The sequence below is a fragment of the Tamandua tetradactyla genome, chromosome X (genome assembly GCF_023851605.1).
Source record: "Tamandua tetradactyla isolate mTamTet1 chromosome X, mTamTet1.pri, whole genome shotgun sequence".
Lineage (NCBI taxonomy): Eukaryota > Metazoa > Chordata > Mammalia > Pilosa > Myrmecophagidae > Tamandua > Tamandua tetradactyla.
Window position 1 is genome coordinate 120,863,547 of NC_135353.1, and position 20,847 is coordinate 120,884,393.

Sequence of the window (20,847 nt, forward strand, 5' to 3'; positions counted from 1 at the left end):
GAACTTAAACATTTGGAAATGGATGGAGGTGATGGGAGCACGTTATTATGGGTATAATTAACAGTGCTGAATAGTACGTGAATGTGGTGGAAAGGGGAAGTTTAGAGTCATATATGTCACCAAAAGAAAAATTAGAGATGAAGACATGGGAATGTATAACACAGTGAATCTTAGTGGTGGACGATGACTGTGACTAACAGTACAAATACAAAAAAGTTATCTCATGAACTAGAACAAATGTACAAAACTATTACAAAGAGTTAATAAGAGTGGTATATGCAGGAAAATGCACCTATTGCAAACTATGGACTACAGTTAACAGTAATATCTTACTATTCTTTCATCAACAGTAACAAATGTACCACACAAATACTAGGGATCAATAATGGGGGGGTGGATAAGGAGTACAGTATGTTTCAGGTTTTCTTTTTTCTTTTTATTTTTTTGGAGTAATGAAAGTGTTCTATTATTGATTACCACAATCACAACTATATGATGATACTGTGAGCCGTTGATTGTATATTTTGAATGGACTGTATGGCATCTATATCAATACAATTGCATTTTTAAAAAAACTATGAGGTCTGAGACTTGACTGCTGATACAACAATACGGACATTATCATTGATTTCAACAGTTTTTCTGAGTGGTTGGGCAAAACATCTGATTGGGGATGTTTCAGAAAAGCATTGGAGGAAAGGAGAATGGAAGAAAGCAGGTATAAATATTCCTTTCAAGAAGTTTTACTATAAAGAGAAGTAAATATGTGGTATTTTATTTTGCTGTGCAAGAGATTTTTACTTGCACGCTGTCATATAGGCCTATTCTTTCTGGCAAAGCTTATGGGTTTCCTATTTCGGGTAGGATAGCCATTCTGGTATGAACTGTTTACAACATATTTGAAGTCCACTGTCCCCTCTGAGGCCTTCCCTGTCTTGAGGCAGAGAAGTCTCCCAGATGGTGTCAAAGGTTTTGTTTCTTTTTTTCAATAACCTCAAAACCCTGTGGCTGTGCTGTGATGGAATGAGCATTAGAACAGAAACCAAGAGACAAATCCTGGTCTTGTCATTACCACTTACTGAGTGTTGTTTGACAAACCATAGCCTCTGCATGGGCCTTAGCTCCTCATCTGAATAGAAGTTGAACTTGATTGCTAAGGCTGCACCAGCTCTAATATTTCACGAGGCTAAGTATGCATAATGTAGATGAGGAAGAGGTTATAAGACCAGGCTACCTGTTCTGATTCAACACTACATGCAGCATTTTGGCCATACTGAATCCATTTCATACTTTAGAAAGAGGAATGCTGGTATAGCAAAGTCAGTTCTGGAGTTTGCTCAGTACGGAGAAGGGCCAAAACACTCGTGTTCCATAGCAGGCAGAGCTTGGATATCTCAGTAGCAAATAGTAAGTAGCTACCATGAAAAAAAACAAATTGTTTTCTGAGGTCTGGTGCCCAGTGACAGACAAAACTGAACTATGAGGGAGCTACAGAAGCCCTAAATGGAAGGTGTATCTAAGTAACTTGTATAGCTTATAAGCCTTTACCTCTGTCTTAATGCAGCCCAAGATAAATACAAATGTTATGCCTCAATTGTTTTGTATTAATGTTGACTTAGATGTTTTCTTGAAAACTTGTATGTGAAATAAATGTCTACAACAAATGGGGAAAAAAAATAAAAACAAAAACCCTGTAGCTGGTTCACAACTGGTACCCCCACATCCATAGCTCACATCTACCACTGCAGCCATGTTGAGCCACTCCAAACCCTCATGTGACAACACTCCTTCCCTAGCTCCCACCACAGCCATCCATACACACACACATACACACACTTGCAGACTCCCACAGGCAGAATGTGAAGGAGACGAAGGACCTACTTTCCCAAAGCACGGTGAAGTGAGGTGACACAGATCCTGAAGGACATACTGAAGCAGCAGCAGCAGGCATAGCCACATTCCACCCGCACTCCCTACCAGGGCCCCCCATAGATCATGACCACCCAGCACACTCATGCCCAAACAGAAGAATATTGCACAGAAAGATGTATCATTTCTCATAGAGCTCTATTGTGGCATATAATAATAGGTACTCTATATAAATTAAATTAAAAATAAAGCTCCAGCAGGTTGCACAGGTTGGCTGTTAATAAATATATCTCTGGGTAATTGTGCCCCAAGACCAGCTCACGACCACGCTCCCTCATCCAGAGAATTATACAAAAATAAATACAGGCTCGGGGAGGGGGGAGAAGGCGGGGGGGCATGCCCAATTCCATTTTGGAAGTTCTCACTCACACCATCCGTCTGTCCCCTGTTCGTCTCGACTGATATCATCATGGGAGACTGACTGAAGAGCTCAGGAATAAGAAGGCCTCTCTCCAGTCAAGCATTCTCCGAAGCAAAGGGCCAGCATCTCATCTCAACCCTCTGAGGGTAGCGTAAGGGCTGCACCCTCCCCAGATCCTAGAGAGAGGGAAGCCTTTTATCTCTGACCCCACCAGCAACCCCTACGAGAACCAGGCCAGAGAGAGGCACAGTGCAAGCACCAGAATAGACATACCATTATTCAGAGCCACAGGGACCACTACCAGCCCAGCCAGGACCCCCAGGGTCTGGGCCAAGGGCCCTCGTAGCTGGGGAGGCAAGACACACACACATTCTGCAGGGGTTGCTAGGGTAGATCTCTTTTGGGGCTCAAGACTTGGGCCTGAACCCTCTTCCTCCTGGGAACTTACATGGGGCCTGGCCAGGCTGGAACAAGAGACTTTAGCCCCCAAGGGACCCAGGAGACTGGGTTCTCGCCTCCGCATAAGGCCTGGAGCAGGTGGCTCCTTGCCAGCTATGGGAACCAAGCTGCCTGCCCCCTTGGTGGTGAACTTCAGCAGGTCTTCTGTCACAGGATCCCCTGGGGAGCTGGTCACCCCAGCTATCTCCTTATTCATGTGCAAAGAGGAAGTATCCTTGCCCATCCCCTTTTCTGGATCCATAATGAACTGACCCTCGGTAGTCAGAACCACAGGGTTTTCACATCCCGCGCCCTCTGCCCATGTGAGCCACACGTCTCCCATAGTGGCTACTGCAGAATGGGCTCCAGAGAGGATTTCCGGAGGTGATTCCTTGGGACTGTCTCCTTCTGGGCTGGAGGGCATAGCAGAGAGCCCTTCTTCGCCCTCCCCTTCCTCTTCAGCGTCCTCGGTGTCCTTGATGAGCTCCACACCACGCCCGAGCCGGGCATAGTGCAGCGTGATCTCCTCAGCCAGGGCACTGTTCAGGGCTCGCTCTGGGCCAGGCCACTTCAAGATCAGGTCACGGTCCGTGAGTACGCCCAGGGGTTGGCTGGGGGACATCCCCCCATCTGTGGGACCCTCCCCACCCACCCCTGCCCCACCTGCAGCCACAGCAGCACGCAGGCGGCTCAAGTGGGACAGGTAGAGCTGCTCTAGCTCCTGGTCAATGGTGTCCTCTCCAAGCAACTCCTCCAACCCACTCATGACTTCAAGACCCCCATGGGGCTCATCCATAACAGCCCCCACCATGGGATCCTTTCGGCCCCCTCCATTTTCACGCAATACCTCCCATGTGGCCTCTACCTGTTGCTGGCTGGGTTCCAGGAGAGGCCCAGCTGACCCCTCACTTGCATCGGGCCCTGAGGCCTGGTCCCTGGGGGAGCCACCCAGGCCACAGAGAGGGGAGGAGGGGAGAATCCTGATGGCCGGTGCCTGGGGGACTTCTGTGAAAGCCACTGGTGGACTGCTTCTGACAACGTCACATTCCTCTGGGGGGCTGCCAGTCACTGTAACTTCAGAAACCTGGAGCCATGGGGGGAAGGGGGGAATGGGAAGGGAAGGAAATGGAAGAGAAAGAATTAGAGGGAGAGGGAGGCACAAAGGATAGGTCAGGTCTACTTAAAATTTAGGCCTAAGAGTCACCTCCAAGAGAGCCTCTTTTGTTGCTCAGATGTGGCCTCTCTCTCTCCAGCCAACACAACAAACAAACTCACCACCCTCCCCCTGCCTACGTGGGACATGATTCCCAGGGGTGTGAACTTTCCTGGCAACGTGGGACAGAAATCCTAGAATGAGCTGAGACTCAGCATCAAAGGATTGCGAAAAACTCTAGAATGAGCTAAGACCCAGCATCAAGGGATTGAGAGGACCTTCTCGACCAAAAGGGGGAAGAGTGAAATGAGACAAAGTGTCAATGGCTGAGAGATTCCAAACAGAGTCGAGAGGTTATCCTGGAGGTTATTCTTATGCATTAAGTAGATATCACCTTGTTATTCAAGATGTAATGGAGAGGCTGGAAGGAACTGCCTGAAAATGTAGAGCTATGTTCCAGTAGCCATGTTTCTTGAAGATGGTTGTATAATGATATAGCTTTCACAACGTGACTGTGTGACTGCGAAAGCCTTGTGTCTGATGTTTCTTTTATCTACGTTATGGACAGATGAATAAAGCATATGGATTAAAAATAAATAAATAATACAGGGAACAATAAATTTAGTAACTTGAAATGCTAGTGATCAATGAAAGGGAAGGGTAAGGGATATGGTATGTATGAATTTTTTCTGTTGTCTTTTTATTTCCTTTTCTGAATTGATGCAAATGTTCTAAGAAATGATCATGATGATGAATATGCAACAATGTGAGGATATTGTGAATTACTGATTATATATGTAGAATGGAATGATCATATGTTAAAGATGTTTTTGTTTGTTTGTTTTTGTTTTTAAATTAATAAAAAAAAGAATTAGAAGGAGGGATGGGACAAGAAGAGACAGTGAGAACAGGTGACAGCCCACAACCAGTGCCACAAGAGTTTCTGGACAAGAATTCCTTAAAGAGCCCTCAATAATTCTCTAAACTCCAAAGGCTATGTCATCTATATTAATGTAACAAAATTAGATGGAGTAAAGGAGGGAATGGCTTCCTAAATGATAAGACTGAGGAATTCAGTGGGAATCAATATTTGATGAATGGCCCCCATCAGTAAATACTATTGGCTTACCATAGATCCAGAACATCCATATGAACTCATGACGTAGTTTCTTTGTTAAAAAAATTTATTTCCTAGCTCTCTCATTAGAAAAAACCTAGAAGAGATGACCAATCTAATAGCAGGGCATCAGTTTTTAAATACCATTCTCCAGTAAAAGGGCTCCTTAAAGGAATGGGTGCATTTCCAGGTTTGGAGTATGGAAAATACAAGATGAGTCTGGGACCTCTTATCATACCAGAATATGAGGAAGCGCTCAAAGAATAATGTGAACATGTCAAAAGGACTCAGGAACCAACCTAAATAATCCCCTCCTGGCCAGAGATACTTTGATGTAAGCATCAAAAATAATAACAATAGTAAGTGCAAAGGATTAAAACTCATCAAATATGTTCAAAATCCAAGAGTTAATAATGACACACTAAAACCCAAAATCCTCGAATCAGTCATCTTTTACGGAGTTTATTTTTTATGAAAACTAGTAAATAAAAGGGAAAAATAAAGTATTTATACTGTTTTTTCTGTACACACTCATATCTTAAGATAACCAAACAGTTGATGGGGGAGGTTTTTCTTTAGAGAAGAATTCTATGAAGAGGGAATAACAGAATTAAAATATACCAGTCTACTACCTCCAGTGAAAAAATGGAGCTAGACAATAATCATTGATGGCAGCTAAAACCATTAGGTAATAAGCTAAGGGGAACTTAATAATGGAAGGATCAGGCTGACAACCTGAACCCACGATCAATCTCAATATCATAAAGAGATAAATATCATGTATACCTGATTTGATGAAATAGGAAATACATACCACCAAAAAAAAATCAAATCTGAAGTGGTCAATCTTTTTCATCTAACTACCAGTTTATAAGAAATACAGGGGTCAGAGAAATGCAATAAATGCATTTCTACATGGATGCAAACAGCCAAATCCAGATTGTGGGAAATTACAGGATGAACAACAAGGTTTTTTCAACATATAAATTGCAAGGAAAGAAAGGCAGAAGAGGTAAACCAACAAATTTAAAATCTAAAGAGACCTTATCCACAGACAAGTAAAACATATGGATTAAAAATAATAAATAACAGGGGGAACAAATGTTAAAATAAATTTAGTAGATTGGAATGCTAGTGATCAATGAAAGGGAGGGGTAAGGGGTATGGTATATATGAATTTTTTTCTGTTTTCTTTTTATTTCTTTTTCTGAATTGGTGCAAATGTTCTAAGAAATGATCATGATGATGAATATACAACTATGTGATGATATTGTGAGTTATTGATTATATATCAAGAATGGAATGATACATGGTAAGAATGTTTGTGTTTGTATGTTGTTACATTTAATAAATAAATACATAAGTAAATAAAATTTAAAGAGACACATTGACCAAATGCAATGTGCAGATCTTGTTTGGATCCTAAAACACTTCTTAAATAATCAAGGACATTTGAACACTGACCAAATATTTGATGAGCCTAAGGAATTACTGCTAGTTTTCTTGAAGTGTGACAACTGTACTGCAGTTACACATTTTTTAAAGAGTTCTCAAGTTTTAGAGATACAAACTGAACTATTTGTGGATGAAAAGATGTCTCGATTTATTTCAAAATAATTCTAAGAGAATGGAAAGGGAGTATAGATAAGGCAGTAAAGATAAAGCAGGACTAGGCATGGGTTGATATTTTTTCAAGGCTGGGTGCTGGGTATATAGGGGTTCATTATACTATTCTCTCTACTTTTACATATGCTTGAAAATTTTTGTAATAAAAAGTTAAATACACACACACATGCACAGTTATACACACATATATTAAAATAGATCTTCAGAATCTGAGTGCACTGGCTGCCTCACTCTTCTTCACACACACTCATCAGAGCCCCACCTCAGGACCTTTGCACTTGCCTGGAATATTCTCCTAATTATCCATGTGGCTTATTCTCTCACCTTCTTCAGATGTTTTTCTTCAGATCTCACTTATCACTAAGGCCTGCCCTGGCCACCTTATCTGAAGTCACAACACACACACACACACACACACACACACACACACACATTCCTTACCGGCTTTCCCTGCTTTATTTCCTTAGCACTTATCATCAACTAAAATAGCATATATTTTAACTATTATTGTCTCACCACACTCAAATAAAAGTCCCATGAAGACAGAGTTTTTGTTCACTAATGTATTCCCAGTATACAGTACAGTACTTGGTATGGAATGAGCACTCAATAAATATTTGTGGAATTAATGAATGAAATTTCTATAAGCCATGGTGAATAACTGCTTCTACCGCTCCCTTGAAGTTGTGATTTCTGTGACCTTCCTCAGAACTACAGTAGGCACAGGGTGAATCAGCACTTCACCCCCCACCCTGACTTCCAGCCCAATTGTGGTCTTACTCTGAGCCTCCTACACCCAGAGACTGCAAGGACCTGCTTACCTGAAGTGTCATCTGGGGCCACGGACGGAGAGGGGTGGGGGCTACGAGGGGACCCACTGACTCTTGGACATCAGGACACTCTGCTGCTGGAGAGAAGAGAAGGGCACCGTCAGGGCTAAGCAGGTGTATAGGCAGGCCCAGCTTTGTTATTCTGGCCAAACTGACAGTTTTGCCTCTGAAGCCTTCTGCGACAGTCGAAGGCAGAGGGTGCCTCTTCAGCTTTATAAAAAGAAAAAGGGACGGAAGAAAGAAATGGTAAATACGAGCCAAAATTCCAACAGCTTGCCAACTGCTTACCCACAGCAGGGATATTATCCTCAGCACTCTTCATCCTCAGCTCGTCTTCGTTAGGCCTGTGGGGCAGAGGAGAGACTACGTGGATCTGACATGCTGAGGGGCCAGTTCCACCACCCACTGGCACCTTCCAAGCCTCTGTGGGGGAACCCAATCTTCTCCTGACAGCTGCTGTTTTCTCTCCTGCTAGCTCTTTTTTTCCCCCTAATTATAAAAGTCTGATACACTCATTGTAGAAAATTTGCAAAATACAAGTATAAAGAAGCCGGTAAAAATAAAAAAAGTTACACATCAGCCAGAGGCAATCACTGCTACCATCTTGGAAGATTTCATTGCACACGTTCTATGCATTTTCTAAAATCGTTCAGATTCTAGAGGCGCAACTTCGTCTAACAATAAGGAGCCTCATTATATACTTTGAGAAACATTTTTCAAAAGGCTGCTTAATAAAAACGCCTTATGGGTTCGCCATAATTGCAACAGTTGTTCCCTTCCAGCTGAGCAGCTAGGTTGTTTCCTTCTTGCTATCTCAAATCACGCTTCAGTAAGCATCATCTTATTAACCTTTTCAGCAGTTTTATCGACATTCTGGATCATTTATATACTAGCTGAGGAGGAAACCACCTCTTAGAAAGGGCAGGTTGAGAAGGCTGTATGACTCAGGAAGCAGAAGATGGAAGGAAGGAAAACGAACGGAGAATGGGAACGGGGTGAGCAGAAAAAGGAAGACACCAGGATCAAAGAGGCCGGGATCCCTATCCCAGCTCCCCACCCCCATCAGTCTGGCAAGTCACTTTAGCTCCCTGAGCCTCACCCTCCTCACCTGCAAAATGGAGCACAAGGGAGCCAAGAGGTGCACGTCAAGCACAGGGGAGCCAAGAGAAACGAGGATATAAAGCCCCAAACCTCAGGGCCTGGCACAGAGCAGGGGCTGACTCAGCAGCAGATATTTATTGGTCTTGCTTCCTCCTTCACTTGGCAAGTCAGATCCCAAGGTCTGAGTAACATAAGCCAAGTGTATTTCAGCCAGAGCCTGCAGGGGGCCAGGGTCATGGGCATCCTGCAGAAATCACTGTTCTTTTTCTTACAATTGAATATTAAGTATCTACAGATTAAGGTGAATGAGGAAAACATTAACTAAAACATGTTCAGAGATCTGAAAGGGCCTAAGGCAACTGCTCAGACCTTTTTCTCTGGTAAGAGTCAAGGTAACGATGTTGCCATTTCAGGAAATGGTTGAAACATTTTGAAAAGTCATAATCAGTTACACAGAAATAGAGTATCACCAGCTGACCCTTATGTACTATTTAACTACAGTGTTAGGCACTATTCAAAGAGCATTATACATATAAATTTAATCCTCACAACGTTGTGTGATAGGTAGTTTAAATCCTCTGAGATAAGTAATACTATTATCCCCATGTTACAGATAGAAAACTGAGGCAGAGTTAATGGCTCAAAGTCATGCAGCCAGGATCCAAACCCAGGCCTTTCAGTTCCCAAGTCTGTGCTCTTAACTAACAAACTGGTGCTTAAAGGAGGGAAACCGGGTCTCTAATTCTTTCTAGAAGTAGATAGAGGGAGGCATTGATAATGGAAAGGATCCGCTTTCCCCTGTCACGCCGGATTTTCTTTGTATCTGCCTTTCCCTACATATGCTTTCCCAGCTTCCCTGTATTCATGGGACATGCCACCAGACACAGAAATGGCTGCAAAGAGTGCTTTTTATTAGTACTCTAGGGGAAGATGCTTGAACCACATACATGGGTCTAGAGTCTGGAAGCATTAGAAGGGACCATCTGCCTTTTTCCATGAACTAGGCTCAACATATGCCACCAAAGATCTCTGAATCAGAATACTACAGGGTCTGAAATGAGGGCCTCTGGGGACCTAGGCATCAATTCCTGCACTTCACAGGGGTTCAGACAAAATGGCTTGGCCCTACACTAAACTCAGTGGTTCTAAACTCCAGATCTTTGAATTTGGGGCTCCACATAATTTCTACTGGGCTGTGCTTAATGACTTATTTTGCTGGTATAGTCTAGGACACAAAGTATTATCTTCCTCAGATCTCCTAAATCAAGTCTCTTCAAGAAAACCCATAAACAGAAAGTCAGCTCTCCCTTCCAATGGACAGCCCCAGACAAGCCTTCCCCCGCCATCTGGCCCATCCCTGACCTTCACACCAACCAGGTTTCTAGAAGCTACTACACAGTCACAGAGGTAAATGTGAGAGAAAAGGGGGACACTCAAGAAGCAGCCAGCCAACAGGAAAAGAACTCCATATGGGAGGAAGAAGAGAAGAAAAACAAACACAATATAAATCCTTCATCCCCAGAGCATCTCCTCCACAGCTGAGGAGAGTAAAGAGGGGGTAGCATCCAAAAATCAGGTCATGCAATTCAGCCAATCCCAAGATCCACAAAGTCAGCAGAAGTAAACAGATCACTCTCCCTACCTCCAAAGTCAGAGAAATGAAAGCAGTGGGCACAAACATTTATCATTCACCTCCTCCAATTTGGGCCCTTTTCACTGACACACCAAGTCATTTGAAAACCCTCCCATCTACCCTTCAAAGCAATACCCTTCTCTTCCTACAAATGTGGGAACTGAGGCTCGAGGAACTGTGTCTCTCCACCCACTAACTATACACACCACATTGTTAACATCCAAAGAGGATTCCATTTCGAAGACAGTGTTTGAAACCGTAGGTTAAAAAATAAGCATCTCTGAACTGTCTTTCACAGAAAAAAAAAAAAAAAAAAAAAACCTCATGGCAACCACGACTTTAATCAAAATGAGGATAGTAAGAGAAAATCAAGTAAAAATGTATACTGACTCACTGATCAGTGACGGAGAAGAGGGGTTCTTAGAAAACTGGGGAGGGAGAAGATTAAGAACAAAACTGTGCCTACAGTATGCCTGCTAATTTTCAAGGACACCTAATCTTTGGGCTCCAGCCCCACAAATGCCAAGTGGCACCTCCTCAAGGGCAGTGGGTAGTTGGGGACCAAGACAGAAAGGAACCCCAGCACACAGTCCTGGGGACATTTTGGGCACACATCATCCTTCTCAGAGGGTGCCAATGACTATTAGTCAGGACGGTACAGCCATAGAAGGGGCCATCTCAGGCCTGCATGCCAGTCTCTTGGGCGTGAAAATTCCTCCTGCCAGCAGGAAACTCAATGGCTGCTGACCTTGGACAGTACCTGGGGAAACCAGGCAGTGAGAGGGAAGAGGTGGTGTTGACCCAGCCTTGCCGACCAAGACAAAACAAAAAGGTGAATCGCCAGAGATGGGAGAGTGAACAAACCAGAGAAGGCTGACAAACCCCATGGAGAAAAGCAAAGGAGAATTTCAGAGCAGTTGCATCACTGCCATCACCATGGCAGATGCCCCCACCCCCACCCCACCCCCGTCCTGGTAGCACTTCGCCAGCCCAAAGTGGGTCACGAGATGAAACCCAAAGAGAAACTCAGCAGACCCCGCTTCCCGGGCAGTCAACCTGAAGAATGATGCTCTCTGGGAGGATAAGAGGGTTCAGAAACCTGCCCCACGATACTTGGAATCCCAGTTATCCTGGGCCATCTGCTTTCTGAAAAGAACAGGGTCTGAAGGCGGCTCTGAAAGCCACGTACTTAGGTGGAGCCTTGCTTTGTCTTCCCCAACAAGTCTGTGGGAGCCTCAACTCTGACTTATGACAATCCAGCGGGTGGGGGGGGGAGGAGAGCAGTTTATCGTGCAATGAGCTCCTTTTACAAGCAGTGACTTAATTATTTGGACCAGTTCCCATGGTAAGAAACACATTTTACATCATAACCCAAAACACCCATACATGTGTAAATATAAACCCATATATGACTGAAAGCAGGCTGTTCACAAAACAATACTTACCGTTACTCTATGATGCACTCCAATAACTTCCTATGCTTTCTTTTTTCTTTTAATGTTTGTTGGAATCCAATAAATTGATCTCACAAATCAATAAACAGTCATGGCATGCAATTTTGAATAACCCCAGCTCTGCCGCTTACCAGCTTTGTGACCTGGAGTAAGTTATTCAACCTCTCTACGCCTCAGTTTTCTCAAATTTAAAGAGGGGATAACAGTAATACCTACCTTAAGAGTTGTTAAGAGGATTGAGTAAATATTTGAAATTTGCCTGTAAAGTACGTAGCACACAGTAATCCCTCCATATTCCCAGAGGGAAACTGAGGCTCTGAAAAGGAAAGCAACTTGCCCAGCATTGCCCAGTTGGTAAGACACACCACCCAGTCTAGTACAGCAGTTAAGAACTGGGGTACTAGAGGACGACAGATTCAAATCCCAGCTCTGCCATTTTCTTAGCAGGTGGTCTCACCCTCACGTCCTTAACCATGATGCCCTCAGTTTTCCATGGAATAAAAGTGCATCATTTTCATATTAAACCCTCACTCTCCAAACAATTGAGATGATCCCTGACTTCTCCTACTTCAACTTCCATTGTTCTGGGTTTCCCCTAAGCCCGCCAACTTGGATATAAAGTTGGGTCCCCATCTATTCACTTATAGGTGCACCTAAAACAAACCCAAGGCCTTACTGTGCATCAGCCCCAGGAAAAGGCCTGGAGACACAATGGTGAGCCAACCCAACTGAACTTACAGTTTAGTGTGGAGGAACACATTAAAGAAAATACTCACACTCATTCTTTCAACACACATTTATTGAGCACCTGCTAAGTGCCAAGCACTGTGCCAGATCCCGCGGGGAATACAGCGGCGAACAAAAGCAGACCACATCCCTACCCCTCACGGAGCTTACAGTCTAGCAGGGCAGAGATATTCATCCAGTAATCCCCTCATGAAGGTCTAACTACAGACTGAGGTCAATGTCCTTTAGAAAAGGAAAGAACACCCTAAAACAAGGAGTCCTGGCCCAGACTGCAGGGTCAGGGAGGGCTTAAGGATGACTAGAAGGAAAATAGGGAAGGATGGGGTGTTGGGAGTGAGGTTGTTCTGGAACACTGGAGGGGGCTTTTGATGAATTCATCTTAAGCAAGTGAGTTTGAGGCAATTTGGGGACATCAGCCAAGCAGAGACACCAAGTTTGGATACAGGAGACTGAAGAACTAGCTAAGAGAAAAAGAGGGACAGCGAGGCGAGAGGAAGAGCAGAGTGTGGTCTCAAAGATAGCAAGGGAAGAGAGTAGTTTCAGTAGGAGTGGTCAACCACTTGAAGATGAAAACCAAACACTGACCTACTGAATCTGGCAAGTCCAAGAGGGTGAAGAGTACATGGAGATGAGGGAAGTGTAGGTGTTGGGCAGTGAAGGGGAAGAGGGTGATTAGGCGCTGGCCAGGAGCAGAGAGACAGAACATGAGGTCAAGAAATTTTTTCAAGACGGCAGGCCCCTACGAGCAAGGCTGTTGAAAATATGCCAGGGAAAAATAAAGGGTAATTGAGTAAGTCTGATTCTGGAGCAAATGGCAGGAAATGGGATGCAAAGCACAGGCAAGACTGGCCTGAGGGACAAGGAGCCCCTCCTCACCTGAAACATAGGGGAGGGAAAACAGGTTTGTGAGTTTGGAGGCTCTGTTCCTATGGTTTCTATTTTGGTTTTTTGAAGCAGGAGGTAAAGTCTAGAGGTAGTGAACATGTGAAAGAGTCACATAAGAAAGGAAACGGGAGGTCAGAAAAATAAAGGACAGCCAGGCAGCACGGAAAACAAGTTTGGAACTGTGGCAATGCCCATCTGCTCTGCTATTTGATATTCGCCAACAGGGTTTGTCCGCTAAGGTGATCAGGTGCTATGAACGAAAATGGGAAGGCCTGGAGAGATTGGGATGATGAGGCTTCCCTAAAGGAGGTACTCTCAGAACAAAAGAAACAGCTGAGAAGAGAAGACTACAAGGAGCGTGGGACCAACATTCCAGGAGAAGGAAACCGTATGGGCAAAGGCCTTGAGGGAGAAAGGAGCAAGGCCCCTTAGAGTAACAGAAAGACCACAGCGATAGGAGCTGAGAAGGCAGAGAATGGTGCGAGGTTAAGACTAGCAGCAAGCAGAGGCTAGACTAGGGGACAGGATGAGGGTGGGAGGTACTTAAAAGCCAGGGTGAGGTTTTCTTGGTCTTTATTTTTAAGACGAACAGGACACCTCCTAAGGGGTTTAAGCCAAGGTAGACCAGGAGTGCTCCTTTCCACATGAGCCACACTCTGGGAGCTTCCATTTGTTCATCCAGGAAAGAGGGATTAAAAACTGTCTATCTCACAGGAAATGTCAGAATTCAATGAAACTCTGCATAAACGGATTCAGCAAAGTGCCTAGCAAAGAGCAAGGTTTTTGCCAGTTTTCTTACAACCAAGCCCTCCATACCTACTCATTCCACCACACTTAGGGCCAGTCTGCAACTCTTTTTCCCTTTATGAACCTAACACTGTGCCCAGCACACAGTAGGCCCTCAATAAATGCTTGTTGATGAATCATCTCTAAGCCTAATACCCCTCTCCCATCTGAGTTATCTTAAAAGCCTGACAAGGCAATCCAGAGAAGTCAGCCTTTCATGTTTCTGAGCTGCTCCCCGATGGCTACGATTTTCTCCCATGCCTCCATTTGATGTGGCTATGCCCAGTAAAAAGTGGGCCTGGAGCCAACATTTCCTGAACAGGAAATCCTCTATAATGGGATCCCGCAGGAAAAGGATATGCACTGAGATCCTCCACCATCTCCCAAGAGAGCTGGGTCACGGGAGAAGGGGGCAAAGGGGGCGACTGTTCTTCAATAGCGCACCAAGTCATCAGCAGCACATACAGGCTTTAAAACAATAATAAGTTAAAATGTACTCGCCAAGAAAGCCGCCAACCTACAAAGCAAGCCTTATCGCTGATCCTGCAGTGAGCACCAACCTCCCCTTTGCAAGAGCTGAGATCAAAAGATAAAGAAGCTATCAAAAAACCATCTGCCCACTTAAAATATTATCACAAGTCATGTTAGGAACCACAGACCTGGGGCCAGATACCAAAACAATTGTCTGAACGGGCTGCTTCAACTTCTCCTTAAAACCACTCATGTAGTTTAAAAGAAAAACACCCTCTCCACCCACCATAGCCCTGCAAGATTTTCTGTTCCCTTCCTTTCACACTTTTTAATAAAATGACCAAACTCTGCTACCCAAACTGTCGCATCTTATAGAAAGGGCTCCCATGACAGCCGGCTGGGATGACAACTTGGGAAAAGTGAGAGAAATGAAAGCAATTCTGGGGTGCTGGAAACAATCTGTATCTTGGTCTGGGTGGTGGTTACACAAGTGCATACATAGGTCAAAGTCCATTGAGTCGTACACTTAAAATTAGTACACCTTGCTGTAGGTAAACCTCAATAAAGCAAGAAGGCAAAGGGAAAGTGTGACATGCTGGGAACACCAGGCATGAAATCCAGAATTTGCCCTGAATCCTGCCAGGCCTTCAAAAGGCTCTGCAGTAAAAATTTTCCTAGCATCTTCCCCCGATCCTGTCACCTACTAGTTGAGTGACCTTGAGTGAGTTGGCTCAGCTCTCAGAAAAACTCATTTCCTCCTCTATTAAACGGGGACAATTGTTAACACTGACACCACACAGCATGCACAGCATGCACCGCAGGGCTCAAGGAGAGAATGGTCTAGAAGCTCTTAGCACAGAGACCAGTAAATGCTGGCTACTGTTATCTTTCGCAGCAACCACCATACTTCCTTCAGTTAACTTGCCCCATGTTTGCTATGTCTAATCCAACCACTCGAAGTGACTCTCATTCCCCCTTTAACAGATGAAGAAACTGAAGCCAGGCTACACAGCTGGTGATGGGCAGAGGGGAATCCAGGAAACTTTATGTACGACTCCCTAAATATTAATTATGAGCTAATACCTATATGGCAGTGAGCCAGGCTCAATTCTGGATGCTTTTACTCATAGCCTATGAGGAAGGGCATCATCATATTCTCTATTTTATAGATGAGGGCACTGAGGCACAGTGAAATTAAGTGACTTGGCCAAGGTTACAAAGCCAGTAAATGGCAAGGCTGGGATTTGAACCCAGACAATCTGATGCCAGACTCCACATTCTTCATGCTGTAAGGAAAGCCATGCTACTTGCCTCCTTTAGACAAAACTTCAGGTCATGATGAGGACTCACAGGTTGGTTAAGTAGGGCTTGCCTGCCTGCTCACTCATCTAGGCACACCTGCTTGCCAGCCCAGAGTGAGACCTTACTGAACCACTCACAAGCCCCTGACAGAACCAAGAGAGCAGTAGAGCCACCAACATCTTGCTGCAGCCAGGAGCTTCTGATCAAGCATATATAAGGTGCAGAAAATACTTCCCCATCTTTGGTCCTCCCAGAAGCAGGGAAATTTATGCATTTCCTATGCATGCATAATAATCTACTGATCCTGGGCACCAGGCTAGATCCGAGTGACCTCAAAAAGAATCAAGCCTAGTGACTGCCCTTGAAAAAAAACCTCATAGACTGATGGAGGAAACCTAGGAAAATCTTATATTAGGGCCTCCTGGGATGGAATCTGTTCTTTCTCCCAGCCCCTGAACAGTCATGAGTAGTATGGAAAAACAAGGGACACAAGCTTTGAGTCCAGGCCTGATCTGGTTCTGACTCCGCCATAGCCACTGCTTTCCTGTGAGAGCATGGTTCAGCCCCTTACCTCTACAGGAGTCCTCAGATTAGACAGAAGCAAAACAGTACGGAGTGCACAGGCTTCAAGGTCAGACATGGCCAAATTAGAAAAGCCAGGCGCCATCATTTCCTCAATCAGTCTCTTCACCCCTAGAACCTTGTTTTCCAGCTCTCTCAAATGGGGATCAGAGTCCCTAGCCCCCACTGGCAAGGCCCTTGGTCCACACTGCCACACTATCAACTCATTGTTTTCTCTCCACTCCAGCCATATTGCCCATCATTCACACCAAGTTCATCCCTGCCTCAGGACTTTTGCATTTGCTGTTCCCTTACCTAGTATATCCTAACCCCCTGTGTGCATAACTGCCTTCCTTAGGACTCGGTTTAAATGGCACTCCTCAGAAGAGTTTTCCCTGTTCCCTCTTCTACAAATGCCCCCATATCTACGCATAACTCCTTTTCATCATCCAGGTCTTTGTCTCCTCAGAGGCCCTCCATGAACACACTGAAGCAGTCATTCATTCACAATCTAACCCTTTACTCTATTTTACTTCCTCTCAGCAGCTAAACTTATCCCTATTTCTATTATCTGCTTGCTCACTGTTTCTTTTTAAAACCGTCTACCATAGGAGCCTGTATGATCCTTGAGGGCAGGGAAGATGTCTGTCTTGTTCAGGGCTTCACAGTGGAACTCAATGTAACACTTGTTGAACGAAGGGATTCCCAGCATGTAAAACAGTGCCTAGCACATGTTTGGCCTCCAACACTCTTTGACTAGCTGACTGAATGAATGTGCCCTCCTCCCTGTCCTGGAGAGCAGGCCTGCTGGGTCCTGGTCTCGGATGCTTGTCCTCCATCCTAGATACAGCCCTGTGTTGGCAGAGGTGGCGCTGGCAGACATTACCTGCGCCTCACTGGCTTCATGCAGCTCTTCAGCTGCCTGGCCTCAGCCTCCACGGGACCCTGGCACTCGGGCTGTGGCTCCAGCTGCTGCAGCTGCTGCTGCTGTTGGGGCAGCCCTTCAGCATCAGTGGGTGTGGGAGCAGGTGCGATCCGGAGCAGGACCGTGTAGTTGCGGCCCTGGTTGTTGGCCCAGAAAGTGCCCTCGGGGGTCTCATAGCGCACCACGAAGTCCAGGCGCGCCCCATCGCCCGCGCCCTCAGCAAAGGGCAGCTGGAAGGCAAAGCGGTCGGTGTGGCCGCCGTCGTCGGGCGAGGAGGTAGCCGCCTGGCCGGGACCCAGGCCGAGGCCCTGATCCAGGATGGGATCTCCTCCTGTTCCTCCCGCTCCTGCCCCCGGCGGGCTGCGCGGTACGTAGCGCGCTGGGTGGTCGCAGAAGGAAGCCCAGCCGTCGTGTGAGGCCCGCACGTGCACCGCCTTCTCGAAGGAGCGGTTCAGCACACGTACCAACCCGCGCAGTACCGGTGGGCGCCCCCCAGGCACCCATACCCCGGTACCCCCGGGAACCGCTCCGGGAGGCGGCAGCAGCGCCTCCAGCTCCACCATGACACGCCCCAAGCGCTCCAGACGGCCCGGCGCAGGCGGCAACGAAAATGTGGGCACCAGGTAAAACCCCCCGCCAGCGGGGACCGAGCACAGCGGCGAGGGTTCGGGGCCAGCCTCCTCTTCCTCCTCCCCTTCATCCCCATCCTCGCCATCGTCGTCCTCATCAGCCCCGCCGCCGCCGCCATCTTGCCCGACCGCCGCCGCCATCTTGCCCGCCCCGGGCCCGCCCCACGGCCGGTAGCGGCGCAGCTGCGCCAGCGGCAGCCCTAGGGCCTCGTCGGCGAACAGCACCCTCCGCGGGGCCACCGCCGCCTCGACCGAGGTGCGGGGCTCGCCCGCGGCCGGAGAGGGGGGCGCGGGATGCCGCAGCGGGGGCTCCACAGGGGCCGTGCGCGCCATATCGACGGCGGCGGCGGCACCGGCGGCACCGACGGCACCGGCGGCGGGACCGGCGGGGGCAGGGCCTGTAGGGGCGGGCAGCCAATGGGAAGGCCAGCGCGGGTGGGGGTGAGGGGCGGTGCAGCTCACGGTGGGGGGGCGCAGGCGGCGAAAGGAAAACGGGGAGAGCCGAGAGCCAATGGAGAGCCGTGCGCGGGTGACGCCGGCGGGGAAATGCGAGCAGGCGAAGCACGCAGCCAATGGAGACGCCCGAGAGGGGTTGGTGGAGGAGGCGGGATGACCGGTAATCAATGGAGAGGCTGAAATGAGGGTGGTTCAGGATAGGGGATGAAGAGAGCGGAAGCCGGACAACCCATGGGGAAGTCTGAGAGGGAGCGGCGTGTGGGAGGCAGGGGAAATGGAATGGCTACCGGCGAAGGGAGCAGCAGCAGGGAGAGAATGGAGAGGCCCGAAAAGTGGGAGCTCCGTGGGCTGCGTAAGCGGTGGGACGGGAGCCCGGGACAGCGAATAGCCAACCCGCTCGAGGGTTGCGTAGAGGCGAGATGACGCTAATGACTGCAGAGAGCCAATAGGAAACCTTGTAAGCGTGCGATATCTAGGGGCGGTGCCAGGGCAGAACTACCCAATATGGAGGTTAGAAGGCGACCAAGAGGCGGAGCGCGAGCCGCGAAGGCAGGACCGGAGGCAGGCAGAACCAATGGGAGTGGCGGGCGGAGGCGGTAGTGCGGAAGAGAGCCGGAAGATAGCCAATGAGGGGGTTGCAGGTTGCGGGTTGTGAGACCTCAAGGGGCAGTGCTAGGACAGGATGAGCCAATGCGGAGGCGAGAAAGCGTTCGCGGGATGAAGGGAGGACAAGGAGGTGGGACCGGAAGGAGCAGAGTCAATGAGGGCATGTAGGTAGTATGAAGGAGGTGATGACTAGCCAATAAGGAGGCCAGAAGGGAGGATTGTGCGTACGCAGAACTTGGACTATTGGGTGGTCGGAGCAAGAGAACCATAGAGTGCAGACTGCCAATAGGAAGAGCCTCCCTCTTGCTGAGGAACTATCCTTTCCCCCAACCTCTGTGACTCCACGTTGCCCCAGGCGGTGAAATATGCCGAGCCTTTGAGGTCCTGGACCACGCAAGCAAAAGAGCATTACTGAAAAAAAAAAAAAAGAAAAGAGCCTCAGCTTCTCCAGAACATCAAATAGTTCCATCTCCCTACCCCTTATTATTGACAGCCCCTTCCGTCGTGAAAAAGTTAGAATTGCCATAGCCTGAACACCCCTAAGGAAAGGGATAGAAAGATCAAAGGTGATGGTGGAGTCATACAGTGAAGATAGGATTTAACAAACAAATATGATTGCCGAATCATTAAACTGGTATTTCTTTTAATCTCCAGCATCTTAGAGCAGCAAGAAGTAAAAACCTAAAATTGTGGAATTGTAACCCATGCCAAACTCTGAAATATGTTCTACAACTGATTGTGGTGCTGTGCTTTGAAATGTATTGCTTTTTTGTATATATGTTATTTTTCACACACAAAAAAAGTCGATTTGATGATAAAAAAAAAAGTAAGCCCTCTAGCCTCCTATATTCTGGAGCAGCTAGAAGGAAAAATCTGAGAGGATGATATGGTAGTCGTGACAAACTCTGGGATCTGTCCTGTAACCACTTGTTGAAGAGTGCTTTGAAAACTATTGTTTTTTCTTTATTTTCTTTGTATGTGTGTTATATTATACAATAAAAAAGTTTTCAAAAAGAGCCTTCCTGTCTCCGTAATTGGGTCCCCCTTTACTACCTCCCACTTGCCCAGAGAGCCCCTGATTATTGTCCCCAGCGAACTCCTGGACTCGGCACCATTGTTGAAAGAATGGTCAAGTGAGAAACTGAGCATTCGGGAGGTTTCGCTTTTTCTGACTTCAGCTCAACAAACACGACCTGTGTTGCCGGGAGTTGATTGGGCATGCTGGTGGACACTGACTAATGTCATCACGATTCCAAGGCTCTGTCCTCCTTGCCCAGACCCACTCCACCCGCCATGGAGGCTTCACCTCCCAACTTTGGTTCCCTGTCTTTGCTCCTATCATTCCCTCCCCCAAAGTGCTGTTCCTCCTGCTTCCTCCACACAGGGAACTCCTACTCCCCCTTTGAGGTCTCACCTCTTGTGGGAACTGAGTTGTAGCTTGTATCCACTGTCAGGCCAAGCACATCCATTCATACATTTCTCCTCCATTCTTTGAGGATTAATTGAACAGCTACTGCAGACCCTGTTCTAGCATCCCTAGGAGGGAGGCAGTCCCCCCACAGCAGCCGCCCTGGCCCCAGGGTCTCCTTGGCCAGGATGGGGCCATAGGTCAGGAAGGAATATTTTCAGCTGCAAGTAGTGGAAAAAATCACAAAATAAGGGGGACTTAGACAAGATAGAGCATTTTTCCTTGCCTAAAAGTTCCAACTGGCAGGCAGTCCAAGGACTCATTCCTGGCCACCCTGTTTGGGCACTGTCTGTGTTCGGGCCTGGCCCAAGGTGCTCATCTATCAGTAGATCCTGTCTCCTCTCCATTCAAAATATTTCAGAAATTCAT

General features: G+C 46.9%; 1 protein-coding gene across 4 annotated transcripts; it reads right to left on the reverse strand.

Moving 5' to 3' along the window:
• Positions 1-423: 423 nt before the first annotated feature.
• On the reverse strand, positions 424-18,281 carry PPP1R3F (protein phosphatase 1 regulatory subunit 3F). Of its 4 annotated transcripts, none has more exons than XM_077146434.1 (4): positions 17,281-18,281; positions 7,743-7,798; positions 7,446-7,528; positions 424-3,812 (listed from the first exon to the last, which is right to left on the reverse strand). In XM_077146434.1, the coding sequence occupies exons 1-4, from the start codon at positions 18,279-18,281 to the stop codon at positions 2,511-2,513; spliced, it is 2,442 nt and encodes an 813-aa protein (XP_077002549.1). In that variant the 3' UTR covers positions 424-2,510. The 4 variants fall into 4 exon arrangements, with proteins under 4 accessions (XP_077002549.1, XP_077002548.1, XP_077002551.1 ...); XM_077146433.1 differs by having other exon boundaries at positions 7,446-7,531; XM_077146436.1 differs by lacking the exon at positions 17,281-18,281 and adding an exon at positions 8,563-10,490.
• Positions 18,282-20,847: the final 2,566 nt, after the last annotated feature.

Bases quoted from the DNA above. Each gene is read 5' to 3' on its own strand.
- PPP1R3F (XM_077146433.1), bottom strand. From the start codon at position 18,281: ATGGCGCGCACGGCCCCTGTGGAGCCCCCGCTGCGGCATCCCGCGCCC. The intron at 7,799-17,280 runs GTAATGTCTGCC...TCTGCCCCACAG, and splicing joins ATGAAGCCAGTGAGGCGCAG to GCCTAACGAAGACGAGCTGA. The intron at 7,532-7,742 runs GTAAGCAGTTGG...TCTTCTCTCCAG, and splicing joins GGATAATATCCCTGCTGTGG to CAGCAGAGTGTCCTGATGTC.